Genomic DNA, 18,027 nt, shown 5'->3' with positions numbered 1-18,027 from the left:
TTAGAAAAGGCCTTGCCTCATTACTCCTCCGTGCTTCGGTCAAGATAGGAATAGTCTGCGATCTGATTTGGAAAATGTGGCTTGTGCGGGACGCGACCGCCTAACGAATGTTCGTGGGAAAGTCACTTCACTCTTACCTATTGTAACGTGCATTGTAATTTTTTTTCCTCGCTCAAGATCAGCTCGATCAGCATCCAGACTGGGTTGCTCGGTGTCAACAGGAGGAATACTTTCTTGCCAAAATATCTGCACCTAATAAACGTCTCGCCCTCTGTTTGACCCTGTCTGGCCTCTGACGGCGAGGGGGTTGAGGTTGAGTAGGGGACGGGCAGCCTGGTGTGCATTAGTGTAGAAAGGTTTGGCCTGAGGTACGGTCCTGGGTCTTAACAAGATGCTGGCTCCCCCAGCAGGAAAAACATATCAATCAAGTGCTGACTGCCCTTTCTTAAAGGGCACTAAAGCCCGACTCGTTCATTGTTAAGCATATCAATTATAAAGCAATAGCAGTCATCGTAGGACAAACCTAACCGCATTGTAAGCACTCCTTTCGTAAACACGTACATGTATTTGATATTTGTTAAGTCCACTGGGAAAAAGTCAAATGCTCTTGAAATTTAATTATTTTACAGGACAAATGTGCCTTGCACCAAATATTTTGCAGGTCATCAAGTGTGATGTCATCCATCCATCTTATATACATGCTTTAAAAAAATGGATTATGAAAATGGCATACACTAGGATCACATATTTGGCACATATGCATGTATTTTGTCCATATTTAATGCAGCATTTTGTTAAGGTAAAATTGGTAACCTTGGTTCCAAGTTCAAAGAAAATGGAGGTTGACCAGCATCCTGGAACTGGTTGTGTTGGACCTGAGAGGTTCAGTTTTTGGCAGTATTCCATTGGATTAGTCTCATTTCTCACAATATATGCTGATCACAAACTCTGATGTAATACCATCGCGCCATTGAGTTTCCGCGTAAGACGGTCGGTAAAACTTTATAGTGATTCTAGAACGAGTCCAAGTGAATCTAAAACAAACGAGGAAGCAGAATATTCATTTGCAGAGGAGTTATGACATTGAAGGAGTGGGTTGAACTTGGAACGAATATGTACAACTGGATCTCTCGTTGTTATAAAAACGATAGAGCGCCAACAGCCACAGTTATCTCAGCAGTATCGTAACCGAGTACAGTAATGGCAAGGAAAGTTACGACCTGTCATAAAAGGGGTCAGGTGGCGGACAGCTGGAAACTCGGGATATCGCATAAGTATGACTTTGCTGTTTGTAGGAGGGAATACGTAGAACTGGTGAGGTGGATCCCAGTTGGGTTCATCGCTTGGAGTCAGGACGTATCATAAATCATGATAAAAACACTTGCGCCGATATTAAAGAAAAAGGATTACCACGTGGAAGAAATTGTCTCGGCCCCAACCAGGGCTACGACAGGAATTCCGAATCGATGAGACTTTTTCCTTTCACTGAACTGCCTCACAAAAGGAACGCCGTTTACGCCAAAGGTTAGCTCAGGTCATATGAAGAAGCGCTTTGGTGTCTGTCTTTTCAAGTTTTCTATCCGATAAGGAAAACATATGACTGCATTTTTTGGATTCCCTTCAGTCCGCAGTTGGCTGAAACGTTTTCTTGATTTTTCCTGAGAGTCGACAACAGTTGAAAACAAGTCAACGCTTAACTTTGACTCTACATTATTTTGCTTTAACGTTTTAAGTGCATGAATGGATTTGTTTTGACGCTTGGCAACAATTTAATCCAAAATGCTCCTGACACCTAAAGTGTTCTTTTGGACTACGACAACTAAAATGTCCAGTCAAGTTCAGTTCGTCCCAATTCCATGAGCGCTAAACTAGCTTTGACTTTCTACTAGTGATGGACCGATATGCTTTTTTCAGGGCCGATACCGATTATTAGTAGTCCTGGAGGCTGATAACTGATATTTGAAGCTGATATTCATTTGTTGAAAAAAACAAAACACATTTATTAAACAACAAGACACCTACAGTGCTTAAATGGAACAGCATCCAAGACCGTCGCCATTTTGCAGGCGCTTCAATCGTTCGCTCTCTGCAAAAGGTGATGTACTCATACGGCGCGAGTCGTAATTTGAAAACTACCACTTCCATCTGGAAATGGAATCAACGCTGGCGATTACCGTGTCACCTACTTCTCTGTGTGTGTGGTGTTTTTTGCGATGTCGTGTTGACAACCCCAAACCTCGTCGCGCTCCCTCGGGTGTTTACCCCCTTTCACGAGCGCGGGGGAAGTAACTCTCGCCATCTCATCACTGTTTACATTGCTCTTCTCTGCTATTTACTCGGCGCTCACTCGCTCTGGTGCGCCGTGCTCCAAACAGCTGTTCCATTAAAGCGAGAGCGGGCGCTTCAACCACAATGCTCTGCCGCACGGCTCTCGTCGACAGCCATTACCACTGCCACCGCGATGATTGCCTGCCTTCGCTGGCACGGACGCAAAAGTCATAAAGCGCATCGTCTCCAGCAACGCCACACACAGAGAATTCAGGATAAAGAGTCAGACAGGGAAGCTGCCAGAGATGCTTGTCAAACTACGATGAAAATTGACCAAGTTCTGCTTTTGATGAAGTATTTTTTAATTCTTTTTTTTAGAATATTTGTTAACTTTAGCTGCACACATTACCAGTTACAAGGAGCTTCGCTCACCCTGGCTGTACTCATGCATGACATGCTATTGTCACCCTGAGCTCATAATGTGCACAACAGTACGATATTGCACGCTCCTTTGCAGAGTGAAGTCATCCATAAAACAAAATTCTAACCATCACGATATACAAGAGATAGAGAGACAAGAGACATCAAGTAAGATTTTTGTCTCTTTTACATACATGTCCCTTGGTCAAATAATGAAAAAAATTCATGAGCTATTTTGGGCAACAACATAAAATTCTTGTGAGGTTGATTTTTTTTTTTTTTACGGTTTTGTTTTTCCTGTTGGTTCGCGCAGCTGGTGCTGAGTCAGGCGACAGCAAACGTGGCCAAAAGGCCACCAAACAGCCCCCAGGCAGCCCGTGGATTGCTGCAAGGCGATGTGGCGACGAGGACAAGAAACGGTGCATAAATTAGTATGCAACAGCCACTGACTCGGCAGGCCAGATATGGGACTTTGAGGATAAATACTTTATGTTGTTGGAGAAATATGAAAACCAGATACGAGAGTAATAGGTATCGTGCATTCCTAAGATACAACTTGAAGCGCTATTCGGCTCCAAGTCACACACACACACACGAGTCACATGACTTGGACTTGAGTCTCCAATTTGATTAATTCTACACTTATGACGACATGTCATGACTCCACTCGACTTCCTTTAAATTTGTTGGCAACTCAACTTGACTAGATTTTTTTTTTCCCACAGGCACTTGAGACTTGAAGGTTATGACTTAAGACTTACCTGTGACTTGCACATATGTTATCCTCACAACTACGTGTCGTCCGCCTTTCGTCCAAAGTCAGCTGGGACAAGCTCCAGCTCCCAACGACCCCGGACAGAATGACGGGTATAAAAAAATAAATAAATAAATGGATGGATGAGACACTTCTGCATGTTAAAAAGTATCAGCTCGAGCTGAATCTAAAAAACCTTTGCCGACAGTTGGCAAAAGAACACATCTGTGTTTCTCACTAGATGCGCTGCCACTATAACTTTTAAAAATACACAATCTCTCGGGATACAAGGTGTTCATAAGCCTTGTGACTGGCACTTGGACAACTTATTAACATGAGTTGAAGCCCCTGGGCTGCTAAACCAGGCTTTGATCAGACATTTTGGAGACACTGCGCTATTTCTTCAAACAAATCCATTGGAGCGAAATTCCAAACAAACTCATCAAGCATCAAGTGTACCCTATAAATGCATGTTCGCTTCAATAGTGACGCGAGGTGCTGAAAAGAAGATTATACATGTGAGGACAAAATAGGACAGTGCGAAGAGCACAGCATGCACGGGCAACACTATGAGATCAAGTGACACACCTCTGCAACCTTGCCAGAGGCCAATCCCAAAGCCTCTCGTGTGATAACGGTTCCGTACAGAAAACCAATTCCGTCTTATATCCTCTCTTGAATTTAAGCAACCTGTCAGTGGGGGAGACACCGAGCCAGGGTGAGTGAATGAAACACAGAGAAAGAGAAGGCGGTCTCAAAGCCTGCGGCTAAACAGTAGGGGTCACAGGCAAGAAAAGAGAAAAAAAGAGATGTGGACAAGAAAGAAAATGAAAGCTAAATGGACCAATTCAGTCAGCGGAGGCAAACTGTGAATTCACCTGAGGGTCGTCTTGTGCACTGTTTGTGTCTCCATGGAGACCAGGCTTCCTGAGTGCACACTTCAGGTGGGGGCTGACTGTTGACCAACTAACCGGGCCGGCGATTGATTTCCACACAATGTTCCGGAGCGCATCGAGACCAAACGGGGGCCCGTGATCAGCCCCGCTGCTGCAAACTGAACTGACGTGGACAGCAGGAAACTAAATGCTAAATGGGATGCATTCATCTGCCGTTACCTTCAAAGATTTGACGCCGTAGGTTCATTTACACAATGACAGAACTAACCAACTTGTTTGAAATTAGTACAAATTAAAAGGAGTTCTAGCTGGAATTCTGGCCTTAATCCTGGCCAATTACTTGCGTATGGTCCAATTCAGCATAATAATGGCTCTAGGTAGTAAAACAGATGAAATTTAACTAACGCGTGTAAGTGGCTAATGTGCTGTCTGGTTGCAGTGGGTCATATTTTGACCGTACGAAGGCCAATAAACCGGTGACCTCTGGTATTAATGAGGGACTATCATTAAGCATGTCATTAAATTATTTGGCAAAACATTTGGGTTCTAGTCCAATTCGTATTAGCTTTCAGGCACATTTCCACATGATTTATTACAACAGCCTCAGCTGCAAACATTCCTTCACTGAGTAAAGGGCAAGCTTAGGAGGTACTGTATTTCGGCTTAAAGATTTAAAACGATAGATAACATTGTATCGCATGGTGTCTTGAGATATAAATACAAATACAGTACAGCTTCCATCTAGCACACGGTCAAGACACTTAATCGCCAGCCTTTTCTATCATTTCTGGACTTCCTTTGCTCTCCGGACCATAGGAACCAGATCAGACGCTCCAGCCGGCCTTCATCTGCGGTCCAACGTTCAGTGTCGGCTTACAGGGCCCACTCCGAACGCACGGCACATTATGGAAGTTTTAATAGGTGATCAGAGCAGCTGCTGCCAGCCCAGCGTTGATTTACCGTGGCTAAGATAGGGCTTAATGACTATAGAAGCAGACAACTCTTAACCCTTTGATGTGCTCCGGATAATGTAATAGGATCAGGTAGCCCCCTTGGGAAAGTTGCATGTACACTCATGAAAACGAGCATATACACGGCCCCACCGCTTTTGGAATCCAATTACACCATCTAGAGACTCCTTAGTAAGAGTGCCGACCCTTGCAGTTGATATAGAACAGCACGTGGCTTGAACTGGTGGTCAAAGCGTTTGACACGCTTGTAACGGCCGAACACTAGTATGTAAACACACTCCAATCCAAATCCATACACACTTGCGTTTCTTGCTGACAGGTGGTGCATGCTCAAGGAAATAAAAGCTTATCCGGTACAAACTGCCACGGCAGGCTTAGCACTTCGACAGCGTGCCATTGGACTGCTCGTCCAGAAGCTAGCGCTATGCCGATCATGCAACAGCAATGTCGAGAGCCCAAACATCTAGATTTCTTGAATATGTTTAAGATATATGATCATTGTTGTTACTCCTGAAAAACATGACTTCAAAAGATCTAAAAGCCATTCAAGAATTTGGCTGTTTCTAACTTTGGTTGGAACGGGTGAATCGGGCTCAAAATCGACCGGACTACCTTTACTTGGCACTTTACAAGCATTCATCATACAACAATTGAGAATCTTTGCCAACCGGCTGTTCGCCCCAATATCAACTTGGAACCTGGGGCACATTAACAAATATAGGAGTTACAGCTCAATTGTCCAATGGCTTTTGGTGTGCCAGGACGTAATGAAAAACAGATGGAATCTTCAACACACACACACACAAAAAAAGAGACCATTATTACAGTATGGATGTCTCTCAGTAGCTCACGAATTACAGCGAAACCGATACAGAGACTGGGAATGATGTTGGGCTTCAAGCAGCCGCCAAGTCGCTACCCACCAATGCCAAGTGAGATGGCGCCAGGCACTTCCTGTTGTAAACACGCAAGCCACATTTAGGGCGGGGGCTGAATGAGAGACAACAGGGGGACGGAGACATGTCCCCAGCTGCTCCGTGAAAATTTCCCCAATGAAACAAATGTGTTCAATTTGTTCAGACAACCATCAGTAGTTTGTTTGAGGGGAGTGTTGGGACAAATGGCATCTCGCTGCGTATTTGTTCATGGAGGCAGACTGCTTGAATCTGTTGCAAAATAATACTCGCACGGCGTTCTCCATTTTATTCCTTCTGGTGTTAGCCTGCAGCCACCGTGGCCCGGACTGCTTTATCGATATTTTAAGCAGGGGTCTTCAACCCTGTTCCTCGAGGTCCGGTGTGCTGCCTGTTGAAACACACCTGATTCAGATGATCTGAATTGTTATCTAGCTTCTGAAGACCTTGCTGATTATCTGATGGTTTGAATCAGGTGTGTTGCAGCAGGGAGACTTGGAAAACAGATAGGACACCAGCCTAATCGGAACAGGATTGAGGACCCCTGATTTTAAGAGTCAGGCTTGAAGTCGAATGGGATGCAATGTGCATTTCAACCTCCATACATCAAGGACTACAATGACGGCTTCCCACCGTCTGTTTTCCCAACAGCTTCGGCACGGATGCTAAACAAACCTCTTTGCCCTTATGACCTGTCTGACGGAACCACAGACCAGCTGAAGCGTTCAAATCAGAAGAGGAGGGCGGGATGGGGGTGTGGTGGGGGGTTGCAATGCACTGTATCACCAGTCCACTGTATTCATTCACTTGTGCTCATGGAAATCACTCACTGTTACAATCTCTCCGTGCGGGAATGCGGTAAAACGTGAAGACGGGGAACTACAGCGCAAAGTATGTTTGGTAGAGTTCATGTGTAACCATTAAATGGCCCAAGCAACATGTAGAGGCACGCCGTATGTGTTTGCACATAAATTACGCGCACATCAGCCTAGACTTTGGAGCAAGGCATACAAAGCGGCATTTCTTTTTTTTTTTTTTTGCACGCACAATTAGCCAATGTGATTTACAACACCATTCTCTTTGCGGGACACAGGGAGGAAATTGTCAGAAAGGCCGAGGATGAAAACGCATATTAGCCCAGCGGTCAGAGGCACACAGTGGAAGGGTGACATTAACGTCAGCTCTGCTGTTCGCGCAACTTCACCCTCGCGAGAACTGGCCTGCTGTGAAAAGCTCGACAACAACAGTTGGCAGCCTTGAATTATGAATTCATAGTTTCTGAGCAGATGACTGACAACAAAAGGTACATTTCTGAAGGTCAAAACAGTGTGGCGAAATGTACGATTCAAGACCGAGCCCATTCTCATTTGAACATGAAATAGAAATGCCTTATTTGGTGACATTGAGAAAACATGCTTAATCCTAACTATAAATTACAAGAACATCAACACGCATTTGTATCATGTTGCTGTTTGACAGTCTTTTTGTTTTGTTTTGTTTTTTTTACTAAAAATAAATTGAGACAGTTTTTATTATCAATGCTAAAATATCAAAAACAAAACAAAACTTGAAATGGACTCAGGTTGAATTTGGAATGTCCACTTTGTAAAACAGAATTTGTCATGGTGGTGTACGGCCATTTGTTTCCCCCACTGCCGTGTCTTCACTCACAAAGAAAGAGGAAGGCAGGAGCGAGGGGATTTAACAAGTTTGGCTGCTTCTGAAAACAAATGACAGCCAACAAAACAAATGTGCAATTACAAGCGAGAATTAAAAGGCTTGACATTTACCGAGGCTCATTTATATGGCCAAGCATGCTCGGCTCATTGGTGAAGTCCCAATTACGGCGGCTAGAGCGGCGGTGAGCGAGCAGACGATGGGCTGGGTTGGGATCGGGGGCCGGGAAAACACAGTGGGGCTGAGACGTTAACGGTCCGAGGGAGGTTCATCCACGAGATGAATGAGCACCTGGATTAATGAGGTCAGTGAGCAGCAAGCTGCTGAGGAAGGAGATTCCCAGCCAATGTAGCCGTTTTATGTTTTCCTTTTACGGCGTGTCTCATGGCCCGTTTTCCTTGGCTGGTTTTAGAGGGGGCAGCCGGAGGGTCCCAAAGAGCCGCAGGAGACCAACCAAGGGACATTTTTTGGGGAGAAGACATCTGAATGGGGGACATTAACAGTCGGCGTGCCTATTATAATGTCCTGGTGTGATTTGGAGAACCCATTTGAAAGAAAAGCCACGTTGGAAAACTGTTTTATTTGCTTCAACGCAATCATTTGGAAAGCGCTATTATATTTAATTGGTTTCAGGCTGGAAATTAGCCCATCAGAGTTGGCAAAGGCACGCTTTCTAATGCGCGTGATGTCATGGCATTACATGCATCATCGCTTTTTGCAATTATTCAAACAAAGCATTTGCACCTTAAGTCTTTTGCGATTAGATCGAGTTCATTGTGCCACTTGACAACTTTGACTCTTCTTCGCAATACAATCGGTTGCCGTCTGGCCCTTTAAACGGAGCGGGCTATTAGATGCCGTGGAAAGGTGCTAATGGATGACATCTTGAAAAATGGTCTTATCAGAGAAAGGCCCAGGACAGTTACAAATGAAATAATCGTACCGGGCACATTAATCCATGCTCACGGCCTCAGGGGAGACCTCGACTTTGTGTGAGCACATGTATAGGCAGTGTGTAAATGTACGTCGGTGTGTGTTTGCAAGTGACCAATGCCCCCCCCCCCTCTATACTTTACTTTCAATCAGTGTATTTGACAGCGAACAGAGAGGGCTATTTTTTAAGCAAAATGTCAGATTTAGCCTCTAGGACAAATCCAGAGACAAAAAAACTCAAAAGTATCCATCCATGTTCTACCACTTACTGTGCACTGTCCACGGTCCAGCCTACCTGACTTTGGATGAGAAGCAGGGTACAACCTGGAGTGGTTGCCATTCAATCACAGAGCAACTTAAAAGACATTTGAGCCACAATTCGCAATCTGGCATCTAATGGCCACCGAGCACGACAACGCCACCGTAAACATGATGTAAGGTAATTGCTTGGGAGGTTCCCGGAGTGCCAGGCAACCTCCATGTGCAAGGAAGAGGGGGCGCCAGAAGGACAAGGCAAAGGCTGGCCTCATTAGCTGAATATTAGCGTCATCGTCAGCTGGAGATAACACGACACGAACCGCAGCGTGTCTCAATGAATGCTTTTCGTACACAGTTTTAAATATTGCCCTATTCAGAGACAAATGGACCGGGGTTGTTCCCTGTCCTTAAACACAAACAAATTAAATCAGCTTTTCGCTTTGTGTTCAACCAGGCGAGGAATTCCCTGAGGACCGATGAGAAAATGGAAAAACATTCATCTTAGGAAATGCTTTTCATTTGTCAGCAGTTCAGCCAAAGCAGACGTGCGTGAAAAGGCTGTGACAAATTCGTTGGTCAACACTGCCATCTGCAGCGCATGTATTTAGCCACCGCTGCTTAATCCCGGCTGCAATCACTCCCTTGGCTCACTCTCTTCCAAACGCAACCGAACTGAAAATACCTCTTGTGTCAGTCATACTTACTTAAGAAAAAAAAAAACTAGCTAGAAGTATAGCGTGAGCTTTTGGAGTTCATTTTAAAGGTCCAGCAGACCATCACTGCAGTTCAACAAAATTTCAGTCTGTCAAACAAATACGAGGTTTAATCGTCAAGATGACTGGAATTCCCCCAAACTCCAAATTGTTTTAGCAAGACCCAGCGAAACCTCTTCAGCACCAAGTTTTGTACGTAGCCAATGTCTTTAAAACTCTAGTAAGGAAGTTTATCCGTTTCAGTGGGAGGGTGTATAACAATTGCAATGCTGCCATCCAGTGAGCACAGGGAGTATCACACAGGGGGTACCGCATAGACAAAAAAAATGGGTATGACCTGATCCACGCAAACGTGTTATTTCAGACGTGTGCATTCAACTGGCCGATGTTCACAGTACCCAGCTCTCAGTTTCAAAAATGTTGGTGACCCCAGCTTAGAAGGGTTGCTACTCGAAAGACATCATAAGACTCTCCTTGGCTTGACGTCACCCTCCAGACTGTGAAGAACCAGGAAAGAGTACAAGAGGCTGATAAAGCTCCAACAAAAGGTTGTCCTTGACGTGCACGGTGACGAAGGACATCCATGCAGTCGCGTCCTTTTATGATCAAATGATGGCTGACAGAACAGCGGAGAAAGGATTTCAACGGATTTGTAAAATAAAGTTGACAATCCACCGAGGTGAAAGCGCAGCGAAGGCAAATAGGCGAGGTGCGTGCATTCAAATATGTGCTATTCAAATTCTTCTTGGCTAAGCCCACAAACTGAAGACTTAGCATTCCGCCATGCTGTATAGGCTTGCTGAAACAGCAGGTGGCTGATAAAGAAACCTTTGTATTACCTTGAGCTAAGAGGACTTTGCTTTTGAATTCAAGTCTTGAAGATTGAAAGCCTCATCGATAAGTACTCAATATTGGAACGAGTGTATAAAAAGGCGATCACAAGGGACAGAAGTGATAGTGAGTAAGCACCTCTCCTGATTGGGCATTTTCCACTTAGGCTGTGGCTCACCAGCAAATCTAAGCAAGGATAATCCGAGCAGTTATGGCGTTGCAGCACAGACAAAGAGAGCGACATCCTTAAGAAAATGCGATGACTGATGAAGAGTTTGAAGAATAGATTGTAAATGAAAGATTTCGTCAAATAATTTGGTTTTGCTTTTTGTAAGAAAAGGAGGTTATTGGTTTACCTCGACAAGTTTCAATGTCAACTTTTTCAGGAGTTTTTAAGTCCTGTTTATCATTGGTTCTCGCCAGAAGTTTGTATTCCCAGTTCCGGCGAGATGGCGGATTCAGCAGCAGTGTTTAACTGTAGCGCTTCGTTAAGTTAAATTAACCTGTTGACAAGCCACTTTGAATTTTCGGAACGCAAGATAAGATATTATTAAACCGGCCAAACTTGCGATGGACGCCAAAAGGTTCGAACTCCTCGCCGAAAATCGCGTGACGGGAGGAGGGTGAATTAGCGAAGCACGACCATGACGAACGGTGAATAAGCAGAACCGTTGTAACGCCTCTGGCCTTGCGACACCAGAACCAGTTTTTGGTTAACCTCTGCAAGTTGACCTCATTGTCTTAAAAAAGAGAAGAAAAACTACTTAGAAGATATAAGAAGACAAGACAAACTCGTGGAAGTCCTAACACCTGACGAGGCCGAAAGGGGCAGAGGCCTTCAAAAGTCCGCAAGAAGACGGCAGTTGAGGTAAAGCAAACCTCGTCTTGAGAAAATTTTATTTAAAAAAAAACACAAAAAAAAAAACAACAACAATTATTTAAATGTATAAGACAAGATCTACTCATTGACACGAAAGGTGAAATGCTTGAAGGGGCAGCGAGTGAGTTGTCCTGACGGGCAGGAAGAGTGAGTAGGAGAGATTTGCAGTTGGTGAACCAGTATGTGACGTCAGCAGCTTGTTGGATTGAGGTGCTTTGTCCTGCTGATTTTAATCCCAACTCACTAAGGAACTGAGAGCGAGTGTCTGCACAAGTGCTCCGGCGAGAGAAAGTGACAGGCAACCAGAAGGAGCACTCAACAACCCATCGAGGGGGATAAGTCGACCCTATCTATGACTTAGAGACGTGGGAAAACAGTTTTTGATATTCCTTTTTGAACATCTTGCTTGGTTTCTTCCTTTCCTTTTTTGCATTCTTTTTTTGTTGGAGTTTCATCGTGTGGCTTGGTCAAACATGCCCACAAACGGAATTAACAGAGCCCTGAAGCTCCAGTTTGGGCTCATCAACTATGAAAACCGCTACCTAACAGCAGAGACCTTTGGATTCAAGGTGAACGCTTCAGGCACCAGTATGAAGAAGAAGCAGATCTGGACCTTGGAGCAGGACGAGCACGACGGCCAGGTGGTGTTCCTCCGCAGTCACTTGGGACGTTACCTGGCTTCCGACAAAGACGGCAAGATCACATGCGGGGCAGAAAGTCCAGAGCCAGAGTGCCGGTTCCTGATCGTGCCGCAGTCCGATGGTCGTTGGGCGCTGCAATCCGAACCTTACCTGCGTTACTTTGGCGGCTCAGCCGACTACCTGTCCTGCTTTGCCCAGGTGATTGCGGAACAGGAGCTGTGGGCCGTCCATTTGGCGTTGCACCCTCAGGCCAGTCTGCTCAGTGTGGCACGGAAACGCTACGCCCACCTGTCCGCTTCTGACGGAGAGATCTCAGTGGACAGCAACATCCCCTGGGGGGTGGACTCTTTGGTCACCTTGGTGTACCAAGACGGCAAGTACAGCCTGAAAACCTGCGACAGCCGTTTTCTCAGTAATGACGGAAAACTAGTGAGGGAGAACACCAATACGACGAGCTTCACGCTGGAGCTGAAATCGGGCAAGCTCGCCTTCAAGGACTGCGATGGCAAATATCTGACCCCAGTGGGTCCCACGGGAACGCTGCGATCTGGCCGAAGCTCCAAGCCGGGGAAAGACGAGCTCTTCGACCTTGAGGAAAGTCACCCGCAAGTCGTTTTTCAAGCTGCCAATAAACGATTTGTCTCCGTCAAGCAAGGTAAATCAACGAACGACACATCGTTCCTGCCTGGCAGCACCGAACACGACACGTAGCAGTTGCAATGTAACACCCGAAAGTGAAACTCACAGGAAGTGGCAATTAAGTGCAACATTACTGCCGGAAACTCACTCTTCACATTAAAAGAAAGAAATACAAGTCTTAAGTTGATATTTTTATGGGGGGTGAACCAGTGGACCCCCACCCACGCACACACTTAGCTGTTTTTTTTTTTAATGTCAGCTTTCATTAAAATGTCAGGATAGGACAGGAGTAGCTTGAACCAAGCAAACAATTGGGGGGATTCCAACAAAACTGAATTTATATTTCAGAGATGACACTTCAAAGGATTCACTGGATTTTGTGGTTGAATGAACATTGATTATTTTACGACCACACTTACGCAGCATATTCACTTTACGATTTTCAAAGTGGGGCCTGCATTCAAAAAAAAAAAAAAAACCTCAACAATCAATTATAAAATAATCCTCGGCTTAACCAAAATCAAAATGCAACTACACGTAACTATAAGAGTGAAACGTTGAAATTTATGACACAATGATCCCACTATAAGAAAAAATCCAATCCTGTTGTAATCTGAGTTCCAAGACCACAACTTCAGGCACAATCCCAAAACAAAAGCCTACTGTCTTTTTTTTTTTTTTTTTTTTGGCAAGCTTTTTTTCGATGTAAGCTGCAGAAACGGCCCCCAAATATATGAAGTGTTCCACATTAACAATAAGAAACAAGGCATAATTCACTGAGGAATAAACAAAAAAGGAATATGTTGGAAACAGAATTGTGGTACTTTCCAAAACATTTGCTCCGACGGGGCTCTGCATTCATTCGATTTAAGCTGTTTTGTGTTCAAGTCTGCATGAAAAAGCACGAGGATTCTATTGACATGACGATAATTAGTCACACGCAGTACATAAAAATTAATTAAAACATAAATCATGGGAAGGAAAGCCGGACAAAAAGGTGGATTTATGGAAGCGAATGGTGATGAAAACATTAGTGCACGGCATTTGTTTTTTTTCATCTGAAAATGTTATGGGGAGTACATTTAGTTTATCGCCATTGACATCCCTCATAGAATCTGTAAATGTTGTAAACAACCGACAGTGGGAGCTAATGTTGAATGTTCCTAATGCCATACAAGATGGAATGTAACAACATTTCAAGAAAATAATACTTTTATGTTCCGTTCCAAATTATTTGTTCCGCTAAACTTTAATGTTCAGGATGAGCAATACATTTTGTAGTTATTGTACAAATCTTTTTTTTTTTCTCACAGCCGTTCTTACAATTGATTCTACAGTCCACTCAGCTACAATTCTCCCTTTTCTTCCCGCTACTCGATATTCTTTACAGCCTGTGGTTAATGCGATGTAATTAAGGTTTGCGGTTCTGCCATATACACAATTACACTCCATTTTAATTTAGCCATTTACGAAAAATTGTAAGAGCTTTATTAATTTGATAGAAAAGCAAAGCAGGTGGTCTTGACAACAAAGTGCAGGAAAACGGGTCTGGTGCCAGTCCACAAAATGAATGCAAACACAAATGTTCTTCTCTGACGCTTTTCCGCACCTGCTTCGAGCTTGTGTGAGGCCTATCCCCGGCAGGGCGCATTCTGGACTGGTCGCCAGCCAATCACGGAGCTAATTCAACCCTGACAGTTGAATCACATCCGTCAAAATCAAGCCAGCAACATTAAGAAGCCATAACGAATGATAGAAAGCCGAGTTTATCTTGCGTGCGTGCCCCTGAATGGTCATCAGCCATACCGAGGAGGTAATTGTGGTAATGGGCTTTGTCATCTCAGCTGCGTCCTCAGTGAAGATGACACCGCCAGGAAATGATGCCGTGACAAAATTGTCCTCTATGGGTCAATAACGAAAACCTTGACGCTACTCGTTCTTTACGGTCATCCACCGAGGAGGGGTTCTCTGTTCTCGGATCTACAACACGCAAATAATTACAGCTGAGCCTTGTGAAATAAAGCACATGTCAGCCTGCTCGACGTGATGCGGTCGCTTCTCCTGTAAAAATTACTCGTGCACATAATATGGAAGGACGCGTTCCTTCGCAAGGTTTCAACTCAATGACAACAACTGACAGCATCACCGAAGAGCATCTTAACTGCAGTAGATTTCCGTTCATGTTGCCATCTAATTCATCAGGCGACGACCAACATTTGAAAGTGTCGTGTCGGCCCTTGTGGCAGTTTCACGTTTTTTAAGAACAGGGCACCGAAAGCAGCTTAGTGGGCCCTGCAGCGAAGATTTGCATTTCACCACTCAGGGAATTACAGCAAGCGAATGAGCAGGAAGGGCGGAGGGGGGGGTGACTGTGGAGGATTAGGGTTGTAACAAGCTTAAGCGAGAGGTTGGAGGATATTTCTGTGGCATCTAATTTGACCTGCAGCAGACACCGTTCAGTTATACGCGTCTGTGAGTGTGTTCCCCACCACCTGACACACCCAACCAGACAGAGCTAATTCATGAGGCTTAAGTATATAACATTGGATTGGCTGCAATTGAGGCGCCCCCCCCCCTCTCCCAGGGGCAACGGCTGACCGACAGGAAAGTGTCTATAAAGACATTATTTACAGCAGTGCCTCTCAATTATTTTCACTTATGCCCCCACCAAGCAAGATGAAAACAATTCACCCACCCACTCTCCTCCGCAACGATGAATAATAGCATTTTTGTTGCAAAACAAACCTATACCGTAGAGTTAATATTCGCTGCACACAACGGGCCACCACTGCCAACTACTGGAGTGGATGTGCAATTACACGTTATTGTGGTACAGCAGAAAAAAATGATGCAACATTCTCTACTGATGTTTTAATGCTGTAGCAAGACAGACGACGTCTGCCAAAAGTTTAAAAAAAATCAATGACAGAAAGAACAACTGACAGTCTGGCATGTGCAGGATGCGAACGCAAGGTGTGTCTGCGACCACACTTTGGAGGAGATGCAATGATGTTCTCTCAAGAACAAGCAACACTTGATGCAAGTGTGGGGACGAAACACGATGGCTATTCTCGTCCCTCTCTTGATTCCAGGTGTGAGCATTTCAGCCAATCAGGATGTGGAGACGGACATGGAGACTTTCCAGATGGAAATTGACAAGAAGAGCAAAAAGTCCATGTTCAGGACAAACGGGGGGTCCTACTGGACTCTTGTGACGCACGGGGAGATCCAGTCCACGGCATCCGAAGCGTAAGTAGATTTTCAGAGGTCCCTTTTCATTTTTTGTGGAGGACTCGTTCCCGACGCCGACCGCTTCGATTCGTCGTGAGGGCTTTTATCCGTGATGACTGATGACATCGGAAGCTTGAAAAAATAAACGCCCGAGTGGACAAGCACAATCCTTGAACCAACTAATGGTGTATTTTGACTACATTGGGAAGATCATTACGAGCATTTGAGCACTTGACATTTCATTTCACTGGTCATAGCTGTATGTTTTTTTTTTCCCCTCGCCAGAGAGATCAATACAATGTTTGATATCGAGTGGCGAGGACACAGGGTGGCTCTCAAGGCAAGCAACGGCAAGTATATGTGCACAAAGAAGAACGGGCAGCTCTCAGCAGTGAGCGATGCTGCAGGTAAGTGTTTTTTTGTTTTTGTTTTTTTTTTAACGGCATTGCAAGGTACGCGACACTTTGTCTGGCTTCTGAAGGGGAAGATGAATTGTTCCTGATGAAGCTCATCAACCGACCCATGCTCATCCTTCGTGGCGAGAATGGCTTTGTGTGTCACCACAAGAACTCCAACACTCTAGACGCCAACCGATCGGTCTACGACATTTTCTCACTGATATTCAACGACGGAGCCTACAATGTTAGAAGTCAGTGTTTGAGGAAATCTGCTTAACGATTAATAAATCAGCGTCAACACTAATTTAACTCCGCTGACGTGTTTCGGCAGGTGTGAACGGGAAGTTCTGGTATGTCTCCAGTAGTGGTCTGGTGTGCTCAGATGGAGAAAAGGCTGAGGATTTTTTCTTGGAGTTCCTGGAACACGGGCGAATAGCTATCAAGGGTTCCAACGGCAAGTACCTTCGAGGAGACCAGGGAGGCACACTTATGGGTGATCGCACTTCAGTTGATGCATCCTCTCTTTGGGAGTACTAAAACCTCATCAAGTCAGTGTCCTAACACGGTGCAAGACGATAATGAGATGAAGAAGCTGCTGCTGTCAGCTCACACAAAGTGGATTGGCTGGCTAACATTTTCATCTCATGTTTTTATACCAGCAGCCAGACGCATTTTTAAATTGAGACATTTAGGAAGGTGTACGGTTCCTCATTTTGTGTCGTCTTTCAAATGACCACATAATTGCCAACGTGAGGAGGAAAAAAAAATAATAATCGTAGCTCATCAAAATATGTACTTTGCGTCCAAGTCAGCAAAGGTACATCACGTCCAAGCAAACAACCACAACAAAAACGTTATTAGTACGAGTGCTGCCAATTTAGCTTGAATGCCTTTGAAATATTATTTGCAAAGCCAATTGGTGAATCAATGCCACAAAAATGTGACTTTTTATCTCGGGAAATAGAAAAGATATCGCAGAAATTTCATCCATTCAAATTAGATTTTGTCTTTCTTTTCAACAACCCCGACTAAAATTCCTACAGGCAAAAGTCCAGATCGCTCTTAGTGTAGCTGGCCCTCGCATTAACCCCCCCTACCCTTGTTTACAGCTCTTTATTTTGTCCAATGCGTTTAATGATTATGCCCCACAGGCAATGCGTGGCCTCTAAACGTCACTCGGAGCCATTGGTAATGCCCCATTGTTTTTAAAAACAGAGCGGCCATTGCCAATTGAGGTTTCATTTATTTTTCATGGACCATTTACAGCGTCCATAAAACACAGTATGACATAAATGAAGTGGACTCACACAAATGGACTGTATAGTTGGAAAGCTAAACCGTGTACAGTAAAGCAAACATGGCGATATTGTTAATAAAAAAAATTAAATAACGCGCGGCGAACATGTGAGGGATCAAGGGATGTTCAAACATCAATTTATGAAACGAGCATGAACCAAAAGCGGATGTCAAGTATTGGGTGGCTAGTAGGAAAAGTTTCTGCATTGGGGCCTTATACTGCACTTCACAGTCCATCGCTTTCGGGTTATATGGCTAACATGGATAGACGGCGTTTGGCTGTTGATGAGCGAGACTTTCCAAGTCG

The 18,027-nt window shown here is 44.5% G+C and overlaps 1 protein-coding gene across 1 annotated transcript; it reads left to right on the top strand.

The window, feature by feature from the left end:
- The first annotated feature begins 11,629 nt into the window (after positions 1 to 11,629).
- On the top strand, positions 11,630 to 17,231 carry fscn2a (fascin actin-bundling protein 2a, retinal). Its single transcript, XM_088317570.1, has 5 exons — positions 11,630 to 12,811; positions 15,888 to 16,044; positions 16,312 to 16,433; positions 16,508 to 16,675; positions 16,756 to 17,231. Exons 1-5 carry the CDS (start codon positions 11,989 to 11,991, stop codon positions 16,959 to 16,961), a joined length of 1,476 nt encoding a protein of 491 aa, XP_088173696.1. The 5' UTR covers positions 11,630 to 11,988; the 3' UTR covers positions 16,962 to 17,231.
- Positions 17,232 to 18,027: the final 796 nt, after the last annotated feature.

Source organism: Idiotropiscis lumnitzeri, chromosome 15 (assembly GCF_059441095.1).
Source record: "Idiotropiscis lumnitzeri isolate Australia: NSW breed Sydney's pygmy pipehorse chromosome 15, RoL_Ilum_1.0, whole genome shotgun sequence".
Taxonomy (NCBI): Eukaryota; Metazoa; Chordata; class Actinopteri; order Syngnathiformes; family Syngnathidae; genus Idiotropiscis; species Idiotropiscis lumnitzeri.
This window is presented reverse-complemented; position numbering and strand designations above follow the sequence as displayed.